The 19,672-nt window shown below is 48.5% G+C and overlaps 1 protein-coding gene across 1 annotated transcript in view; it reads right to left on the bottom strand.

The window, feature by feature from the left end:
- The window catches only part of CAMKK2 (calcium/calmodulin dependent protein kinase kinase 2), a 64,108-nt gene that overhangs the window by 31,558 nt on the left and 12,878 nt on the right, over positions 1-19,672 (bottom strand). The window contains 5 exon segments of the mRNA XM_078154288.1: positions 866-917; positions 2,276-2,329; positions 3,586-3,633; positions 9,358-9,788; positions 9,791-9,884. Of these exon segments, the coding sequence (XP_078010414.1) occupies positions 866-917; positions 2,276-2,329; positions 3,586-3,633; positions 9,358-9,788; positions 9,791-9,827 (622 nt within the window). The 5' untranslated portion in view covers positions 9,828-9,884.

Genomic DNA, 19,672 nt, shown 5'->3' with positions numbered 1-19,672 from the left:
TATGGACAGTATTGTTTCTTTTAAGTGGATATTAAGTTAACAAGGTAGTAACAAAATTGTCCTTTGTTTCTCCTCCTGCACTTCTTCCAGTGGCAGATGGCAAGGTGAGGGGTAGGGGTGTGGAAGCCAAGAAGAGAAGGGAGGAGGTGGAGGCCAAGAGAAGAGGGGATGGAGGGAAGGCCAAGAGAAAGGAGGAGATGGAGGCCAAGGGGAGAAGGGAAGAGGTAGAAGTCAAGAAGAGGAGGAATAGAAGGGAGGCGAAGAAGAGAAGGGAGGAGGTAGAGGCCAAGAGGAGGAGGGATAGAAGGGAGGCCAAGAGAAGAAAGGAGGAGGTAGAAGCCAAGGGGAAGGGGAATGGAGGGGAGCAAGAGGAGGGAAGAGTGGAAGCCAAGGAGAAGAGGGATAGAGGGGAGGCTAAGAAAAGAAGGGAGGAGATAGAGGTCAAAGTGAGGGGGGATGGAGGGGAGGCCAAGAGGAGAAGGGAGGAGGTGGATGCAAATGTGTGGGGGTTAGAAGAAAAGCCAAAGAGAAGGAAGAATGTAGAGGCCAAGGGGCAAAAGGAGGAAGTGGAAGCCAAAGGGAGGGAGTATAGAGGCCAAAGGGAGGAGGGAGGAGGTGGAGGCCAAGAAGAGGGGGAAGGGTGGAGGCCAAGGAGGGGGAAGGGCTGGAGGGGAGGCCAAGGGAAGGGAGAAGGCAGCCAGAACTAAGAGGCTTAACTTGAAAGCCCATCTCCTTTCCAGTCCTCTCACCTGCCCCCATCTCTAGCCCAGACCGCCATCTCCTGTCATGGGCCACCCTGCCCCACCTCCCAAACCAGCGCTCCCATGCACTGTTTCAATCCCTCATCCCGAGCCCATACACTCACGGGGGAAGCCCGCCTGCCGCACCAGCTTCTTTTTGGAAAGCACCTTCATGGCCTGGAAGAGAAAATTCCCAAGGTCCAAGTTACTGTTGATGAGTCAGCCCAACGGGGGAGGTGGATTCTGCATCTATTCAGGACCCTCCTGCTAGGCCCTCACGGCCTCAAGTCACTGCTCTGAGCACAGAAGAACATAACTCTCCAACAGATCCTCCCAGCCTTGTGGGAAGCTCCAATGGCCAGGATTTCCCATCAAATAAAGGGGCCAAAGGAGAGGGTTTGGGGCAAGACAGCTAGAAAATATACGTCCACTGAAAGAGAGTGTGGTCTAGGAGAAAGGGCCAGGACTTGGGGGCCGCAAGCCCTGGGGGTGGTAGTCCTGGCTCTGACAATGACCCACTGTGTGACTTTAGTAAGCCCCTTCCTCTGACTGTGCCTCAGTTTCGCCATTTGCAAAAATGGATACAAAACCACTTTCTGAACACATAGGGATGATTTCATCACAGGATCATATTCTATGGCTCTTAGAATCATATGAGATCACACATGTAAAGCATTTCGCAAACCTCAAAGTATCATGTAAATGCTAGCTGCTATTATTATTATCATTATTATTGTTATTAGTATATCGTCATCACTTCAGAGCTAGAAGTGTCCTCAGAAGTACCCCGGTGCTTCCAGGCAACTGAATGGCACTGTGCATAGTGTTAGGCTTGAAGTCAGGAGCCCCGAGTTCAAATCCCACCTCAGAGGACTTGTTTGACCTTGGGCAAGTCACTGTCAGCCTCAGCTGCTTCATTTGTAAAATGGGAACAATTATAGTATTGATTTCTCAGAGTTATGGGGAGGATTCAATGAGACAGTGTGTGCACTTCGAAGTACCTTATAAATGCTAGCTATTATCGTTATTATTATTTCTATTAGTAGTAACAGTTCAAACCCTTCATTTTACAGAGTCCCAAAGACCTCCAGTGGTTTGCTCAAAGTCACACAGGTGGTCAGTAGCAAACCCAAGATTCCATCTCCCCCACTGCGGTCCCATGGAAAACAGTGCTGGGTTCATCTTCACAGGATCCAAGCAAACCTGGTTCTGGCATTTGCTAATTACCCTCTGCTGACTTGGGGCAAGCTGCTTCACCCCCTGCCCCACACTCAGGGCCTTCATTACCACATCTGTGAAATGAGGGGGTGGACTCATGACCTCTGGGGTCCCTTCCTGCTCTGAATCTATGGTGCTATGACCTCTCTGGGCCTCAGTTTCCTCATCTGTAAAACAAGGGAGTTGGAAGGACTTAATCCAAGCAAGGAGGCAGGGCACTGAATGGGAAGCCGGTGCACAGAAAGCAGTTTTTACTCTCCAGGAGTTCACACTCTTGCAGAACAGGGGCCCACGAGGGCGGGAAGCCAGGTACTCACATAGTAAGTATTGTCATCTTCGTTGTAAGCCAGCTTGACCACACCATAGGAACCCTGAACGAAGGAGAACAAGTCCGTGATACTCCCTTCCTGAGAGTCTTCCCTCTCAGCATCCCCCGGGCCGGGGTCAGGGGTGTTCCCCAAGAGCTCCCCTGGCCAGCCTGGTCTGGATGCAGCCTGCCACAGTCCCCCCCCATAGACCTAGAATAGCCACAGCTGCCGCCCCCCACTGCAGACACCCCTACAACTCCCACCCACCCTTCGAGGTCAAGCTCAGAGCCCAAGCAACCTTCGTGACCACCCAACCCACCCCCAAGCACTCCCAGGTCCCAGGGCCCTAACTGGCAGGTCAGCCCAAGATTGTTAGTATTTCCTGTGTGTCTTTTCTCCATTTCAGTTATTTCTGCGGCACCAAGCATAAAGCCAGAAACATACTCTGTACTGCTCTCACTAAAGGCGATGAAAGAGAACCCATCTGGCTCCCTCCATGCGAAATAATGGGCTGTCCTTCTCATGGGGACTTGATGCTCCAGTCGCCAGAAAGGTAGATGATATAGTAGAGGAATGAAGACTTGGGAGTCAGAAAGGCCTGGGTTCAAATCCCACCTCAGACATTTACTGGCTGGGTTACTCCAGGCAGGTCACTTAACTTTAGTGCCTCAGTTTCCTCATTTGTAAAATGACCTCTAAGGTCCTTTCCAACTCTAAATCTATGGTCTGCTGTGCTCCAGACCCTCTCTCCAGTATGTGGCTGGGCTGACCTGAGCCAAGCATACTCTCTTCCATTTCCCCCTGCAGATCACTGTGAAACAGACATTTTTTCTTTGTTTCTTGCTAACTCTTGTGACCTTAAGCGAGTCCCTCTTCCTTCCGGGGCCTCAGTTTCCCCATATATAAAACAGAGGGGTTGGGCTAAGTGATTCCAATGGAGGCATTCAAGGAAAGGCTGAGCAACCATTTATCTGGGTTGCCATAGCAGAGACCCCTGCCCAAGTCCAGATCTGGGTAGGTGCCCCTAAGATTCCTTCTGGCTCAAAGCTTCCATGACCATAAGGGAACAATATCCTCACCACTGTAATGGAAGATTTGGGGCCTGAAGAAGTGTTTTTTCTTCCATAAATAACTTAAATTTTCTTCAAAAAACAAAGAAAACCACCAAAAGCATCTGCACCAAATTGAACAGAGCTCTACCCTCCCCGAGGCCACCTCCTCTCCCATCCCCCCTCTCCCTCTTCCTCCCAGCCCCGGCCTCAAGTATCTGAGAGGCTCCAGCCCAGACCCTAAAGGCCCCACCCCCTCTTTCTATTTACCTTCCCAATCTCATCTTTCAGCGTATACTGATTAAGCTGTACACAGTCCTGTGGTAGAGAGAAGGAGACAAGGGGGAAAACGTCAGAGGCATCCTTGTCAAGGGGTGTAAGGGAAGGGGGAAGAGAAAATAAATCATTATTAACTGGGAAAAATAAAAGTTTAAAAAAAAAAGTCACCTCTGGCTAGGCCCAGACAGGTAGGGGGTGGGCTCAGAGGCCCCCTGGACACGCAGAAAATGTCTGGACTCTGATCCCCTGAACAGGAAAGTGGCAAGCCCCAGAAACCATTACAGGGAAAGAAAGTAGAAAAAAATGTGTTACCACCCCTACTCTCCCAGACCTCTTTGCAAGGCAGAAAAGAAATCAGTAACAACAACAACAGCCAGCATTAATACAGTGTTGTAGGGGTTACAAAGTGCTTTACAAATACTATCTCATCCTGGAAGGTGGATAATATTATCCCCACTTTACAGTTGAGGAAACCAAAACAAAAGTTAAGTTACTTGTCCAGGGTCACAGAGGCAGGATTTGAACTCGGGTCTTCCTGACTCCAATATAAGCAATCTCTATCCATTGCCACCTAGCTGACCTCAAGGTGGAATTGACCCAACAAAGCGGTGGGGGCCTAAGGGAACCACACCTCCGAGCCTTTGCCCAGCTAAGAGGACACTTGGACACTGGCCTCCAGGTCATCAATAGTCAATCCACTAAGCAAGTTTGGGAAGCCTCCTGGTCCCCATCCATGACATCTGTCAGCTCCTGACTGGGCTGTCCCCCATGCCTCCCTGACGTCCAACCTCTTGGAATCTCTGCCACGGCCTCCAGCCAAGGTCATCTCACTCCTGATTTCTTGGTATTCTGTCCAACCTCCTGCTATTTGCCCCCAGTAGGGCCCCAGGGAATCCAATCCAGAGCAGGAAGAGATCTTCAAGGGCGGTCGCGTCAAATGGAGGAAACAGAGGTGAAGTGGTGGGTCTGAAGTCCTCCAGCGGGGATTCCAGCTCGGGTCACCCGGTTCCAAAGCCAACATTCTCCTCCACTGTGTCCCTGTCTCATTCTCGTCTGTCACCTCGGTACCTGTGCCCGGCACACAGGAGCTGCTTAATAAATGCTTGTTAGGGGACAGCCAGGCGGTACAGTGGATAGAGCTCTGGCCTTGGAGTCAGGCGGACCTAAGTCAAAATCTAGCCTCAGATACTTGACACTTACTAGCTGTGTGACCCTGGGCAAATCACTTCACCCTGCTTGCCTCAGTTTCCTCATCTGTAAAATGAGCTGGAGAAGGAAATGGTACCTCTGCCAAGAAAACCCCAAATGGGGTCACAAAGAGTCAGATGTGACTGAAAATGACTAAACAACCAAATTGCCTTGTAAAAACAAAAGATCTCATTAAAAAGAGAGGCAGCATGGCCTGGGGCATAGAGAGCTGGCCTCAGAACTGGATGGCCTGGTTTAAGCCCCATCTCGGATATATGTGAGCTGGGAAACCCTAGAAAAGCCAATTAACCTCTTAGTGTTCTCAGTACCTTCCCTCCTCAATAAACTCTAGTGGCTCCCTATTACCCTCAGGATCCAGTATAAAATGGCATTTAAAACCCTTCAAACTGGGCCCCTTCCTATAAGATCCAGCAATACTGTCTTCTTGCTGCTTCTTCCTCACACCAAACGGGAAATCCCACCTCCGTGCCTTTGCCCTGGCTGTGGCTCACGCCTAGAATACTCTCCTTCCTTATCTCTACCTCTTGGCTTTCCTGGATTTCTGCAAGGCTCACCTTGATGAGGTTCAGGGGTGTTGACACAGTTTAGGGGTGCTGGGACCCCAAAATGTCAGGGTACAGGGTGGCATTGCCTGGAATGAATTCACACACTCAAACCATCCTCCAGTCAAGTGGCAAAGTTTATTATGATGCCAACAGAAACAGGCAAGGGTTCTTAGGGAACCTGCAACCTGGATAGGAGTGATGTTAAAGCTTATATGGAAGAGGGACAGTGAGAGGATGCCAAGGATGCTAATTAGGTGATGGGGGTGGGGGGGTGGGATGGGGTTAGGGAGCGGTCAGCATACATGAGTGGTCCCAGAGCTTTGAAAGAAGGTGCCTGTGATCCATGGATGGGAAAATCCACAGTCTGCAGAGTCTGCAGAGATAACTTTGTTGATACCAGACACTGAGGGAGAAAAGACAGGTTTTTTTGTTTCGCTGCCAGGGGCTGGTCTTTGAACATGTGACACCAAAGAGAGAGGCCTTGGGTCAGTGTGTTTGCTCTGATAATCCCAGAGACACAGTCTTAGAACTTTTGGGGTCCAGATCCCATCACCCCATCGAGCTCAGATCTCTTCTTTGGCGAGAGGCCTTTCCCTACAGTCCACTTCCTTCTGACATTACCTCCTACTGACTCTGTTGTTTGCATGTTGCCTCCCTAATTAGACTGTGAGCTCCCTGAGGGCAGGCACTTATGTGTATTTGCTTTTCTCTGAACCCCTGGCACTCCGCACAATGCTAAGTAAGGACAGAGTAAGCATTTAACAGATATTTGTTGACTGACTCCCTCATCGTATAAAATTTGTAAAGATGCTAACCTGAATCAGGAGAGGGAGTTTCCTCACCTGGGAGGTCCCCAGACCGATGAAATCACAAGTCTGGTCTCTATCCTCTATCATTAACAATAAGATTTTAAAAAGCTAATTTGAAAGGGGGTTTTCCCTCAGAGGAACAGACTCCTCTTTGACAGGTGAGATTTCCCTCCATGGCTGCAGAGTCAGAGAGGGCCCTGCCTGTACCCAAAATCTTGGCCTCTCGGATCTGGCCACAGGTAAGGACTTAATGAAGATATCACCCTCCCCGTAAAGATCTGGCTCCAGGACATAAAAGAAGGGTGGTGCCTGGCCAGGGCCTGGGGAACTTCTACCCTCTGCAAAGGGACTCCTCTGCTATCAGACACTTGGGGGTGGGGAGTGACTGTGGGGCCTCCCCAGCATCCTCCTGGGTTTTTGCAGGCCTTGTGAGCCTGGAGGACTCCAGGCTGCCCAGGGCTGCCTCCTCCCCTGGGTTTCCATCCATGAGGCTCTCCCACCGCAGGTGGAATTGCAGTGACTTCCTCCCAACCTCATAATTAGAGAAGCTGAGGCTTCACACACAGCTGGTCTACTTCCTTCTGTGCGTAGATCCTAAAATGCTTAGCTGGTTATCTCAGCCTCTAATCCCGTCTTATTTCTAGTCCACTGGTAACCATCCCACAGATGCCATGAGCTCCAAAGATAAGCAAACCCAGCAAGGTGAAATGGCAAGGCAAAAACACTGGTCTCAAGTGTGACCCTGAGCAAGTCTCTTGATCTCTTTGCCTCAGTTTCCTGACCTTTAAAATGGGGGTAATAATCATACCTCCCTCCCAGAGCTTTTGTGTGGATCAAATGGGATAACATATGTAAAGAGCTTAATGAATTCCTCCTCTGCCTGCCTCCCCCAACCTGACCTGAATTTCCTCGGTGTGTTTCCTTGAAGGCTAAACTTGGGGGTTTTCAATGAACTCTGGGATTCCACAGCTCAGCCCTGCAGGTTCCTGCCAGTATCTTTGCTGGGAATTAGGTTAAGCAATCCTGGGGCCCTTCCTCGAGGATGAGCTTTTCCAGTCAGAGACAAATCAGACCCGAGCAGGGAAGAAACACGCCCCAAACTTAAAGTGCTCTTACTATTATTATTATTATTATTATTAGCTAGAAATGCCATTATTATTACATAATAACACAGCTACTAGTACTGTTATTATTAATAACCAAATGAGCTAGAAGCAATTATGAGATAAAATGGATAATTCTGATTATGTGAAACTGAAACTCTTTTGCATAAACAAAATTAATACAACTAGAATTAGTAGCAAATGGTACACTGTGGAAAAATTTTGTATCAGATATCTGACATCCAGGATACACGGCTGGCTAACAAATATATAAGACTAAAAACCATTCCCAATAGATGAGTGGTCAAAGAATATGAAAAAAGCAGGCAGTTATGAGGCACCATAGTGCACAGAGTACAGGACCTGGAGTCAGGAAGACCTGAATTCAAATCTGGCTTCAGACACTATCTAGCTGTGTGACCCTAGGCAAGTCACTTAACCCCATTTGCCTCAGTTTCCTCATCTGTAAAATGAGCTGGAGAAGGAAATGGCAAACCACTCTAGTATCTCTGCCAAGAAAACCCAAAAGGGGTCACCGAGTCAGACATGACTGAAACAACAGAAAAATAACAAAAACAGGCTTCTAGACAAGAAGAGGCCTGGCGGCTGCCTAGTCCAACCTGTTCATTTTAGAGATGTGGAAACAGGGCCGGGTGCTTTAAATGACTTGTCCAAGGACACACTTGTGCAATAAGCCTCAGGGGTGGGCTCTGAACCCAGGACCTCAGACTCCTAAGCTGCTCTGCTTTCCACTGTACCACGCTGTGGGGGGCTTAACCAAGAGCTTTTAGTGGAAAGAATGCTGGACTGGGGAGTGAGGAGACCCCCATTCTGCTCCTGGCTCTCCCACTCACTCAGCATGCGTCCTTGGGGCTGTTCCTTGCCTGCTCTGAGTCTCCTCTGTCTCCATCCCCAGGAAAGGTCCCAGGATTGCTTAACCTAATTGGGGGGAGCGATAGCCTACCCCAGGAACCTGCAAGGCTGAGCCACGGAATCCCAGAACTCAGTGAAAGCCCCAAGTTCAGCCTTCAAGGAAACACACCCAGGAAGTTCAGGCCAGGTAGGGGAGGGGGACAGTGGAGGTGCAATCACCTGACCCCTCCATGCAGAGTATCATGGGGTTACAGGGAAAATGGATGGATTTGGACTCAGAGAATCAGGCCTGGAATCCCTGATCTGACACTTCCCAGCTGTGGGACCTCAAGCAAGGTCTGACCTGACCTCTCTGGGTCTCAGTTTCTTTATCTGTAAAATGGGTTCAGACTAAATTATCTCTAGTTATCTGGTTTTCTCTCCAGCACCTTAAATTCAACACTCGTCTTTCCCTGCCTCCTGACTTCCCTTTCTGACCTGCGGCTTCCCCATTCAAGAAGTCTCCTGTGTTCATCTGTCCTTTCTCATCTAGGACCTATGGATCCCACCTTTACAATGTGGCTCCCATCTGCCCTGGATCTCTGTTCTCAAAACCACCAGCCCCCACTGCCACCAATCTGGACAGTCTACACTTCTCGACTGTCCCTCCTTCAGTACATCATTCTTCCAGATAGATCTAACCATGTCACTCCTGTGCTTAAGAATCTTCAGTGGCTCCAGCTTTCCTACCAAGGAAAGGTCAAACTCCTCTTTTCTCCGTAACCTAGGACCACCTCACTCTCCCAGACTCATCATGAAAGGATAACTTCTTTTGATGCATATGACTAGGGCAGGAGTGGGGAACCTTCAGCCTTGGGGCCACGTGTGGCCTTCTAGGTCCTCAGATGCAGCCTTCTGACTGAGCCCAAGTTTTACAGAACAAGTCCTTTTATTAATCGGGTTTGTTCTGTGAAGCTTGGATTCAATCAAAGGCTGCACTTGAGGACCTAGAGGGCCACACGTGGTCCTGAGGCCACAGGTTCCCACCCCTGCAAGTAGTTTCAGTTCCTTGGCCTAGCGATTTCCATTCTATATCATTTTGCCTCGAGGCTACAGCTTCCCCAACCCTGCTCTAAGGTAGCTTCTAATGAGAACTCAGCCTGTGCCATCCCTCAACCACCATTACAGAAGAAAGACAAAGAGGCACCCCACAAGAGATAAGGGGTGCCCCGCCACTCCCCTTACCTGCATCCCGGTGATAGAGACGTGTCTAGACTCCACCGTGGGCCTGCGGGGGAGCCGGGGGGAGGACTGGGGGGAGCTGACCGGAGAGTAAGGAAGCGAGGGGTAGATAAAGCGGCCGTTCACACTCCTGCTCCCTCCAGGGGACGGGGTGGCCTGGGACCGCTCTTGCAAGGACAGCTTGCGGCCAGAGAGGTGGGGCCGGGCCTGGGGCCCGGGGTCTGCAGGTGCTTGGAGAACCTTGTCCTCTTCCCCACCGTGCTCCATCTGCTCCTCCGGCTGGCCCTGGCCCTGGGCCCCGCTGGCACAGCCAGGCTCACACTCAGTCACCACGATGAAGGACTCCATACTGCCCAGGTGAAGGCTCAGGGATGAGAGCCCGTGAAGGGCCTCGCAGGGTTTGGGGTTCTCATCCCGAGGTGTGGGCCTCTCCGAGGGGTGGGGGCGGGCTGGCTAGAGACACATGATGACATGGTGCCCACGCCAGCTTCATCCAGTCTGCTGGGGCTCTCCCATCTGACAGCTGTGACCTAGGGAGAGATGGGACTGTTAGCACCACCCGACCATGCACACAAGGAGGGTCCCCAGCAATCTCAATGTGATGCCTCATGTTGGAGGCACAATCTTACTCCAAGCCAGAGAAGCGCATTTGTCCTTCCAGTTCAAGGACATTCCAGTGTTACAACTGTCACTTACTACCTGCATGACTTTAGGCAGATCACTTAACATCTAATTTCCTTCTTGAAAAATGAGCTGGTTGGACTAATGACTTTTAAGATCCCTTCTGGCTCAGTTATTAAGCACCAACTGTAGGCATGACATTCTGTTGGGTACTGGGGGCAATAAGGGCAGACATTTGTATAGGACTTTACAATTTATAAAATGCTTTGCACACATCATGTCCTGGAAGGAAGGAAGGAAGGAAGGAAGGAAGGAAGGAAGGAAGGAAGGAAGGAAGGAAGGAAGGAAGGAAGGAAGGAAGGAAGGAAGGAAGGAAACAATTAAGGGGGAAGAAGGAAGGAAGGAGGGAAGGAAGGAAGGAGGGAGGGAAGGAAGGAAAGAATTAAGGGGGAAGGAATGAAGGAGGGAGGGAGGGAAGGAAGGAAAGGAGGGAACAAAGAAAGGAGAGAAAGGAGGGAAGGAAGGAAAGAATTAAGGGGGAAGAAGGAAAGAAGGAGGGGGAAGGGAAGGAGGGCAGAAAGGAAGGGAGGGAAAAAGGAAAAAAAGGAAGGAACAGAGGGAGGGTGGAAGGAGGGAAGGAGGAAGGGAGGAAGGGAGGGAAGGAAGGAAGGAAGGAAGGAATAAAGGAAGGAATAAAGGAATGGAAGAAGGATGGAAGGAAGGAAGGAAGGAAGGGAGGGAAAGAGAGAGTTTCTACCTGAGGTAAGAAGAGGTCAAGTGGTGCTGCTCACCCCCGGCTGCCCATGTAGCTGGCAGGACACCAGGGAGGCCACAGGCACCCCCTACCCGAAGTTGCCCATTCCGAGTGGGCATTCAGGCTCTCAGATAGGCCTGAGAAAACTGCTCGGAGCCTCCATCGACTCCCCTCCCCCACCTGTGCCTGACCGGGCTGCAGCCTTTTGAAAAAGAAATCAAGACCCGCGGTATCACTGCAGAAACCATCAATGGAGCTTTTTTCTCTCCGGCAGGGAAATTATCATCGATTTGCACTCAAGGGCAAGGACGTCTCAGGGCTCTGCTGACTAGGGGAGGGGAGTCCCGTGTCTCTGAGAGGTCCAGGCGGCTGGGTCTGGACCAAAAGAATGGACCTGCTCCTCACCTCTGTGCCCCCCCCAGCCCCCTCCCCCATTTTCCATTTGCTCCAAGTTATCTCGAGTCTACGTTCTTTTCCATGTCGTCTCCCCCATTGGAATAGAAGCTCCTGGAGAACAAAGGTTTGTCTTCTATGCTCCTACTTGATTCCTTAGCACTGGGCACTTTGCCTGGCAAACAGTAAGCACTCGATAAATGCCCACCAAGAGCTGCAGGTTCACGGTGTGGAACCACTTGGGTGGCACATTGGATAACGCTCTGGTCTTGCAGTCGGGAAGACCTGAGTTCAAATCCAGCCTTAAGCACTACCTTTGTGACCCTGGGCAATTTACTTAACCTTCTGGGCCTCAGTTTCCTCTTCTGTAAAATGGAGATAAAATTAGCAACTGGCTCCCGGAGTTGTTGTGAAAACCAAATAAGATATAAAGTACTTTGCAAATGTTAAAATGCTTCACAAAACCTGATTCATCACTTTGTGGATTGTCTAGACTCGATGGAGAAAATGTTAGTAGTGCAGAGTCCTTTGGAAAGCGTGTCCTGTTGGAGGGCCAATTGTTAAACACTTAGCTGACGCTGGATGCAGAGGCAGACGGGGAGAGGGAAGGAAGGAGTGCAAGGCTGGGTAGGATAACTTTGTAAGTCCTTTCTAGGATAACTTTGTAAGTCCTTTCTAGGGCTGAGAAGGTCACAGGTCACAGATTTAGAGCTGGAATGGACCTTAGAGGATAATGAGTCCAGTCCCTTCACTTTACAGATGAGGAAACAGAGAGATTGAGGGATTTGCCCCAGGATTCGAGCCCAGATCCAGGTCTTCTGACTCCAATGCCATGCCTTTTTCAATGTACCATTCTTGGGACTACCCCAGCATTAACAGATCATGACAGAGCCCTGGTCATAGGGGAAATGGGGTTTTTAAAATCCCCAATCAGGAATCCTTCCCAATGGGCTCAAAGCCCTTGTCACAGAATAATCTTGGTGCCTTTTCCAGGGAACCAAATAGAAATTGTCCCTGGAACTGCTGACCTTGAAACTAGCTGCCTCCCGCCTCAGCCAATTACATGAGAGAGATTGATGCCTCACAAGAGTGGGCAGGGAAGGGATTAGGGGGAAAATTCCTCCTGCCAGGCTTGCCACTCATCACAGGCTTGTGGCCGGCAGCTGTCCAGCCCCTTCCAAAATAGCTTTGCTCTTCCCCCAGAGCCATCCCCAAGAGCAAAGCATCCTGGTAGTGCTGTCTATGAGGGTCTCAGGACCCGGGAGATGCCCTAGGGAAGAGTCAAATGGGCTCAGGTCCCTGGATAGGATGCATAATCACTGCACTGTAAGAAACAACAAAAATGAGGGATTTAAAGACATGTGGGAAGACCCACAGGAACTGGTATGGGGCTTGGCACACCAATAAGTGTTTATTGATTGATTTATTGCAGAACCAGAAGAACGTTTGTGAGTGGCAGTGTGACACTATGCATAGAGCACTGGTCTTGGCATCAGGAAGACCTGGGTTCAAATCCTGACTCAGGTATATACTTGTCTAGGTGACCTTAGACAAGTTACTTGACCTTCCTGTTTCTTGATCGCTAAAAGGGGGGGGGGAGTAGATCAGATGACCTCCCAGGTCTCTTCCAGGTCTCTGATGCTATTTAGAAATGACTATGGGGGCAGCTGGGTGACTAGAGGATAGAGCGCCAGCCCTCAAGTGAGGAGGACCTGAGTTCAAATCTGACCTCAGACACTTACTAGCTGTGTGACCCTGGGCAAGTCACTTAACCCCAATTGCCTCTAAAAGGCGGGGGGGGGGGGAGAAATGACCATGCTCTAAAAGGGCATTAATGAAACTTCCATTTTTTGTTTGTTTTTAAAAAATGGGCCACCTCCCCTTCCCCTCCCTGCCCCCAGTAGAGACTGGATGACAATTTATTGCGGCTATTTAAAGGGGGGATTCTTTTTTCAGGTAGGGGGCTGGGCTAGATGGCCACCAAGGCCCCTTCTGTTTCTGAGACTGTGATTGGATGAAGAGCTGCGGTTCTCAGAGGTCCCCTGTGGCTTCCCAATCCAATGCTTGTCTTCTTCCCAGGCATCTATCCAAGACAAACAACCATCCCCAGAGGGCTGAGGGCCACTCCTCCCGAGGTGAGGTCATCTTACCCTTGAGCCCCAGGGAAGAACATGGTGTCCCAAACAGGCCTTAGAGCCCTTGCAACAAAGACCCTGCAGAAAATTCCAAGTAAGACAGCCCTCGTGTTCCCACCAGGTGGGTGGGGAGGCTGCCCAGCTGCTATCCTAGAGGCACATCTAGGTCTGACCACATCACTCCCCAGTAGAGGTAGCCCAGAACCTTGAAGCCAAGAGCCTTGTGAATAGCAGTGCACCACATCCCCCCAACCAAACCACCTGCCCCTCTCTCACAGTCATCATCTGGGGAAGCAATCCCTGTAGAGAAGGGGATTGCCAGCCTGCCAACTGCCACCCATAGATCAGGCAAGCCAGCCTAGCTCGAGGAGCCAGGTACCCTGGGGGCGTAGGCAGGAGGCAGCAGGTGCCACGCAGGTCAAACCACCACCTTGACCACCATCTTCCTTAGACCCTAATGGGGACAGTGTAGGACTCCAAACCCAAGAGCCTGGGGAAGGGCAATGGGTCCAGCCCAGTGGCCTCAGCCCCCATGGGGGATGAAGCCTGGACGCTGCTCCTTTAAGTCCTAGGGCCACAGGGAAAGAAAGTTCTTGCTGGGTGCTCTCCAAAGTTTCAACATCAGGAAATACATGATTCTGTCAGTGACCATGGCATGAGGGAAGAGGCGTCACCATCCGCGTCACCCCGAGGACCATGAAACCCTTTCCATCTGACTTGTGCTGAAACTCCCCTAGACAGTGTCTTCCCGTTAGAATGTGAGCTCCCTGCAGGCAGGACATTCTGTCTTTTTCATGTGTATCCCCAGTGCTTAGCATGAAGCTTTGCACATGGAAAGTGCTCATTAAATACTTTTTATTTTATTCCTCCGTTCATTCCCCTGCTTGTGAAGCTCTCCCGCCTCCCTCTTGCCCCTAGGATCAAAAACAAATTCCTCTTGCCTTCATCATCTGATTTCACACTGCTTTCACACTGGTCTCCCTCACATGGGAGGTAGCAAGGTGCAGTGGACAGAGAAACTCAAAGCCTCTGAGGCCTGGGGTTCAAGTTCAGAGGGTGATACATTTGTGCTGGGACAATATGAAAGTTTCTTTCTTTCTCTCTCTCTCTTTTTTCTTTTTTTTTTTTGGCTAGGCAGTAGGGTTAAGTGACTTGCCCAGGGTCACACAGCTGACACTATGCATGTTTCTAAGACAATATGTTGCCGAGAAGGTGTTGGGTGCTGATTTGCATCAGGAGGAATTCCCTCATGGGAGAGACCCCTTTATAAATGAAATCCCAGTCCAGTCGCTTCCCCACCCCCCTTCACACATTCCATATTCCAGCCAGAGCAGCCCACGAGCTGTTCACTTTGGCTGACATCCATCTCCTACCTCGGTATCTTTGTACATGCCATACCTCATGCCAGGAATGCCCTCCTTCCTCACCTCCACTACCTTCTAAGTACCATCTCCTGGAGGATACCTATTCTTATCCCCCAGCTGGTGGTGCTCTACCCACCCTGAAATTACTTTCTAGGAACTCTATTTTGTATTCGAGGCAGTGTAGAAGGAGTCAGCCCTAGAGTCAGGAAGGCTGTGTGACCCTAGGTGAGTCACTTAACTTTTCAGTGTTTCAGGTAACTCTATGAGACTACACATTAGAAAGAATTAGTAGTAGAAAGAAATTAAGTAGAAAGAATTAGTGATAGAAAGAATTTCCTCCTTCTTCCAGTCTCCACTGGGGTCACTGTTAGTTAGTTCCCTCTACCAACCATATCTCAGGGATGTGTGTCTGTCTCGATATATATGTGTTGTTATTATTGATGATGAGTCGTGATCATGTCCAACTCTCCATGATACCACAGGGTTTTCTTGGCAAAGTTACTGGAGTGCTTTGCCATTTCTTCCTCCAGTTCATTTTATAGATGAGGAAACTGAGGCAAACAGGGTGAAATGACTTGCCCAGGGTCACACAGCCAATAAGTGTCTGAGGCTGGATCCTCCTGATTCCAGGGCCAGCACTCTATCTACTGCACTACCTAGCTACCCTCTGTGTGTATATGTGTATGGATATATATATGTATTATTAACAGAGAATATATTTATTTGTCTATCACTTGACTCTGTTTCATCAGCCCAATGGTACCAGCAAATCAGCTTTGTCCAACTAAAGAGCTCTAAGGACCAAAAGGGGAGAAGCTAGCAAAGACATTTGTCATTTCCACCCCCCACTCCCTGGTAGAATCCCAACTTCGAGGTAAGCTCCTCCTTCATTCTTGTGGCCTTGGTAAGTCCCTTCCAAATCGAGGCCTCAGTTTCCTCATCTGTAAAACGATCAGATTGGCCCCTTAGGTCCCTTCTGAGTTGAGCACCATGAACTCTGAGCAGCTGGTACCATGCTCAGCACACCATGGGCACTTGATAAGCGTTTGTTGGGTTAAGCTGAATTTAATCGCTTCTATTCCAAGTCAGGGGCTGAGGGTCTTTTGCCAGTATCTAATGTAGAGAGCCAGCTGTCTTTCAGTCATAGGACCAAGGCGGGCTCTGAGGCTTCCAGCCTGCTGGGACATCAGGGGTTAAGGCTTCAGTTCCGGCATCTTGGCACAGTCTGGTGGCACTGTCATGCTCTGAAATCCCGTGATACCCGACCTGCCAGGCTGGCCTCGGGAATAGAGTTTCACAGCTTTACTTTCAACCAGCTCTCCAGGGGGGAGCTCTTAGGGGAGAATTTTTTAGTCTGATAATTGTGCCCCCTTCTAGTCCCTACCTTGAAGACATCAGGATCTCTCCAAAATAAATAGGTGGTCCAAAGAGAAGAGCAAGTAGTTCTCTAAAGAAGAATTATAAACTGTCAGCCACCCCTAAGAAAGGGCTCCAACTCTCTAATCATAAGAGAAATAAAAATAAAGACAACTCTGATATACAAGCTCACACCCATCAAATTAGCAAGGATGGAGATGGAGAAATTAAATGTTGGTAGAGATGGGGAGAAACTGGCACACCAGCTCACCTTGGGGGAAACTGTGAATTGATCCAACCACTACAGGAAAAAAAGGGCAAAATTATTCAATCACTTTCAATCTGTTCTCCCCTTCCCCCCGCCACTTTAACTGCTCCCCAGTGTCTCCTAAATGCGACAGTCAAAGGCTCTTTTTGGATCCTCATTCTGCTTGACTTCTCTGCAGCCTCTGACCCTGTCCGCTATCCCCTCCTCCTGAACGCTGTCACCATGGGAGGCTCCTGTGACTCCTCTCTCAGTTTTCTTCTTCCCCATCTGACAAGCTCTTTCTCGGGCTTCTCCAAGGAATCATCACTCTATTGTCACCCCCTAGCCCAGAACATACCTCAAGGCTATTTCTCAGTCTGTGTTTTCTCTTTCCATCCTCTCTCCTGGTGCTCTCATCAATACCCAAGAGTTCAGTGATCATCTCTATGAAGAAGACTCTCAAAGCCTTACCTAATCTCTCTCCTGAACTCTAAGGCTCCTATCACCCACTGCTCATCAGAAATTACCACGGGGATAGCCTGTAACTCTCCAACTCAGACTATCCAAAATGGAACTTGTATCTCACCCAAACCCTTCCATTCTCTAGACTCTTACTTCTGTCAAAGGCACCATGACTCTTATAATCACCCAGATTTGTAGCCTTGGAGACATGCTTAATTCTTCCCTCTCACTCAGCTTTCACATCCAGTCAGTTGCCAATCCTTGTCATTTCCACCTTCCCAACAACTCTCATTGTTCTCTCCATTTATATGACTATCACCCTAGTTCAGGTTCCCATCACCAGACTATTACAGCAGCATCCTTATTTGTCTCTCTGCCTCCTGTGTCTTCCCTCTCTAACCCATCCTCCACTTTTCCAAGGACAAAGCCAGACTTTAAAGGGCTTCCAAATGCCAAATGGAGAGGTTTGTGTTTGACCCTAGAGACAACAGAGAGTCACTGGAGCTTCTTGAGAAGGGGCAGGCTATAGTCAGGCCTGGGCTTTTGTGATATCAATTTGGCAGTTATATGATATCGACTTCTGTCCATTCTCCATGCCAGTAACTATTATTATTTGGGGGGGGGGACAGACTTTATTTTATTTTTCTTCCACTTAATAGTCTTTTCCAATTATATGTAGAGATAGGTTTCAACATTCACTTTTATAAGATTTTCAGTTCCAAATTTTTTCTCTCTCCCTACCTTTTCTCCTCCCTCCCCAAGAGAGCATGCAATCTGATAAAGGTTATACATGTACAATTATATTAAATATATTTCCATATTCGTCATGTTGCGAGAGAAGAATCAGAACAAAAGGGAAAAACCATGAGAAAGAAGAGAGAGAGAGAATGAGGGAGAGAGAGAGAGAGAATGGGGGGGGAGAGAGCGAGAGAGAAAGAGAGAGAGAAAATAGTAGGCTTTGATCTACATTCAGACTCTATAGTTCTTTCTCTGGATGTAGATAGCATTTTCCATCATGAGTCTTTTGGAATTGTCTTGGATCATTGTATTTGCTAAGAAGAGCCAAGTCTATCAAAGTTGATCATTGTACAATATTACTGTTACTCTGTACAATGTTCTCCTGGTTCTGCTCACTTCACTCAGCATCAGTTCATGTAAGTCTTTCCAGGTTTTTCTGAAAGTTGAGTGATAGCTAAGTGATGGGACCCATGGCTATCCCATACTCTGGTGAAACCTCTTAGTACCTTTCAATGTGAGTTCTAATTGAGAGTAAATGAGCCAGTCGAGAGAAAGAGAAGTGGACAGACAGTATGGGTACCATGCCCAAGTAAGCCACACTATTAAGAAATGATGGGGGCAGCTCGGTGGCACAGTGGATAGAGCACTGGCCCTGGAGCCAGGAAGACCTGAGTTCAGATCTGACCTCAGATACCTAACACTCATTAGCTGTGTGACCTTGGGCAAGTCACTTAACCCCAACTGCCTCACCAAAAAAAAAAAAAGATGAATATGAAGAATTCAGAGAAACATGAGAAAACTGATATGCAGTAGAAAGAGCCCTGAGTCTGGAGCCTGGATTCAAATCCTACTTCTGCCACTTACTACCTATATAACCATAAGCAAATCCACTGGTGCATTATAAAGCATGCTGAATTGAATTATAACACCTGGGTTCAAACTCCAGCTCTACTACTTACTGTCTGTCTAACCTTAAGCAAGTCACTTAACCTTTCTAGGCCTCAGTTTCCTCATCTATGACATCAGGGTGTCAGACTAGATGACCTCTGAGGGCCAGCCCTTCCAGCTCTGCTTTCATGGTCCTATGAACTGATGCAGCATGAAATGAAACAGAACCAGAAGAAAATGACTACAACAATGTTAAGTAGAAGAAATAAATAAGAAGGAAAAATGTACAATTATAATAACCAAACATAGCCCTGAAGATAACAATAACAATAACAACAATAATAACAGCTGGCATTTATGTAACACCTTAAGGTTTGCAAAACATTTTACAAAAATTATTTCACATAATAATAAGCCTTTATATAGCACTTTTACTATGTGCCAGCCATTACTCTAAGAGCTTTTCAATATTATCTAATTTTATCCTCACAACAACTCTGAGAAGTAAGTCTATTACTATCCTCATTTTACTGATGAGGAAACTGAGGCAAACAGAAGTTAAGTGACTTGCCCATGGTCACACAGCTATTAAGTGCACGAGGCTGCATTTGAACTCAGGTCTTCCTTGACTCAGGGTCCCACACTCTATCCAAAGCACCACCTAGCTGCCTCTGTCAAGAGTGAGAAAATATATTTTGCTCCCTTCAACGAAGAGGCAGGGAGCTAGACAGTATGGCATATACTGTCAGATACAGCTTATATGCTGGAGAGTTTTGCTAAACTTTTTAAATGTCCTTTTCAGTCTGTTACAAAAGAAGACTTGCTAGGGGTGGAAAGCAGGGGATATGTTCAGAAATGAGGGCGATGTAAAAACAAAAGACATCAATAGAAAAGCGACTGGCAAATGGCCTGGGCCTGTGATGTCAATGATATAAGGAACTCTAAGATGAAATTTCAATGCTGTAAGGAACTCCAAGATGAGAATTCCACCAGTGCAGGCTGGCACCTTCAGAGAACTGAGAGGTTAAATGACTTGTCCAGAGTCACAGTTAGTGCACGTCAGAGGCAGGACCCAGGTCTTTTTGACTCCTGAGGCAGCGCTATCCACTACAACATGGCCCATCAATACAAAACTTAAAACACTTTTTTCTTTAAAGGAGACATCTGGGTCCCTCACTGTGCAAGAGGCTAAAAGCTGAAACTCTACTAAGAATCTCTCCTTTGTGCCCCTCCCCCACGGTGGCCATGGGAATCAGATACCAGAAATGTCCAACTTTAGCACTATGCTGGTCCCCCTACTATAGCCTTGAGAACACTTGCACCTTTCAGCCAAAAGGGCCCTGAAAGTTTAAATGAGGAA

The sequence above is a fragment of the Phascolarctos cinereus genome, unplaced genomic scaffold (genome assembly GCF_003287225.1).
Source record: "Phascolarctos cinereus isolate Bilbo 61053 unplaced genomic scaffold, phaCin_HiC Scaffold_4;HRSCAF=312, whole genome shotgun sequence".
In the NCBI taxonomy this organism is placed as follows: domain Eukaryota; kingdom Metazoa; phylum Chordata; class Mammalia; order Diprotodontia; family Phascolarctidae; genus Phascolarctos; species Phascolarctos cinereus.
This window is presented reverse-complemented; position numbering and strand designations above follow the sequence as displayed.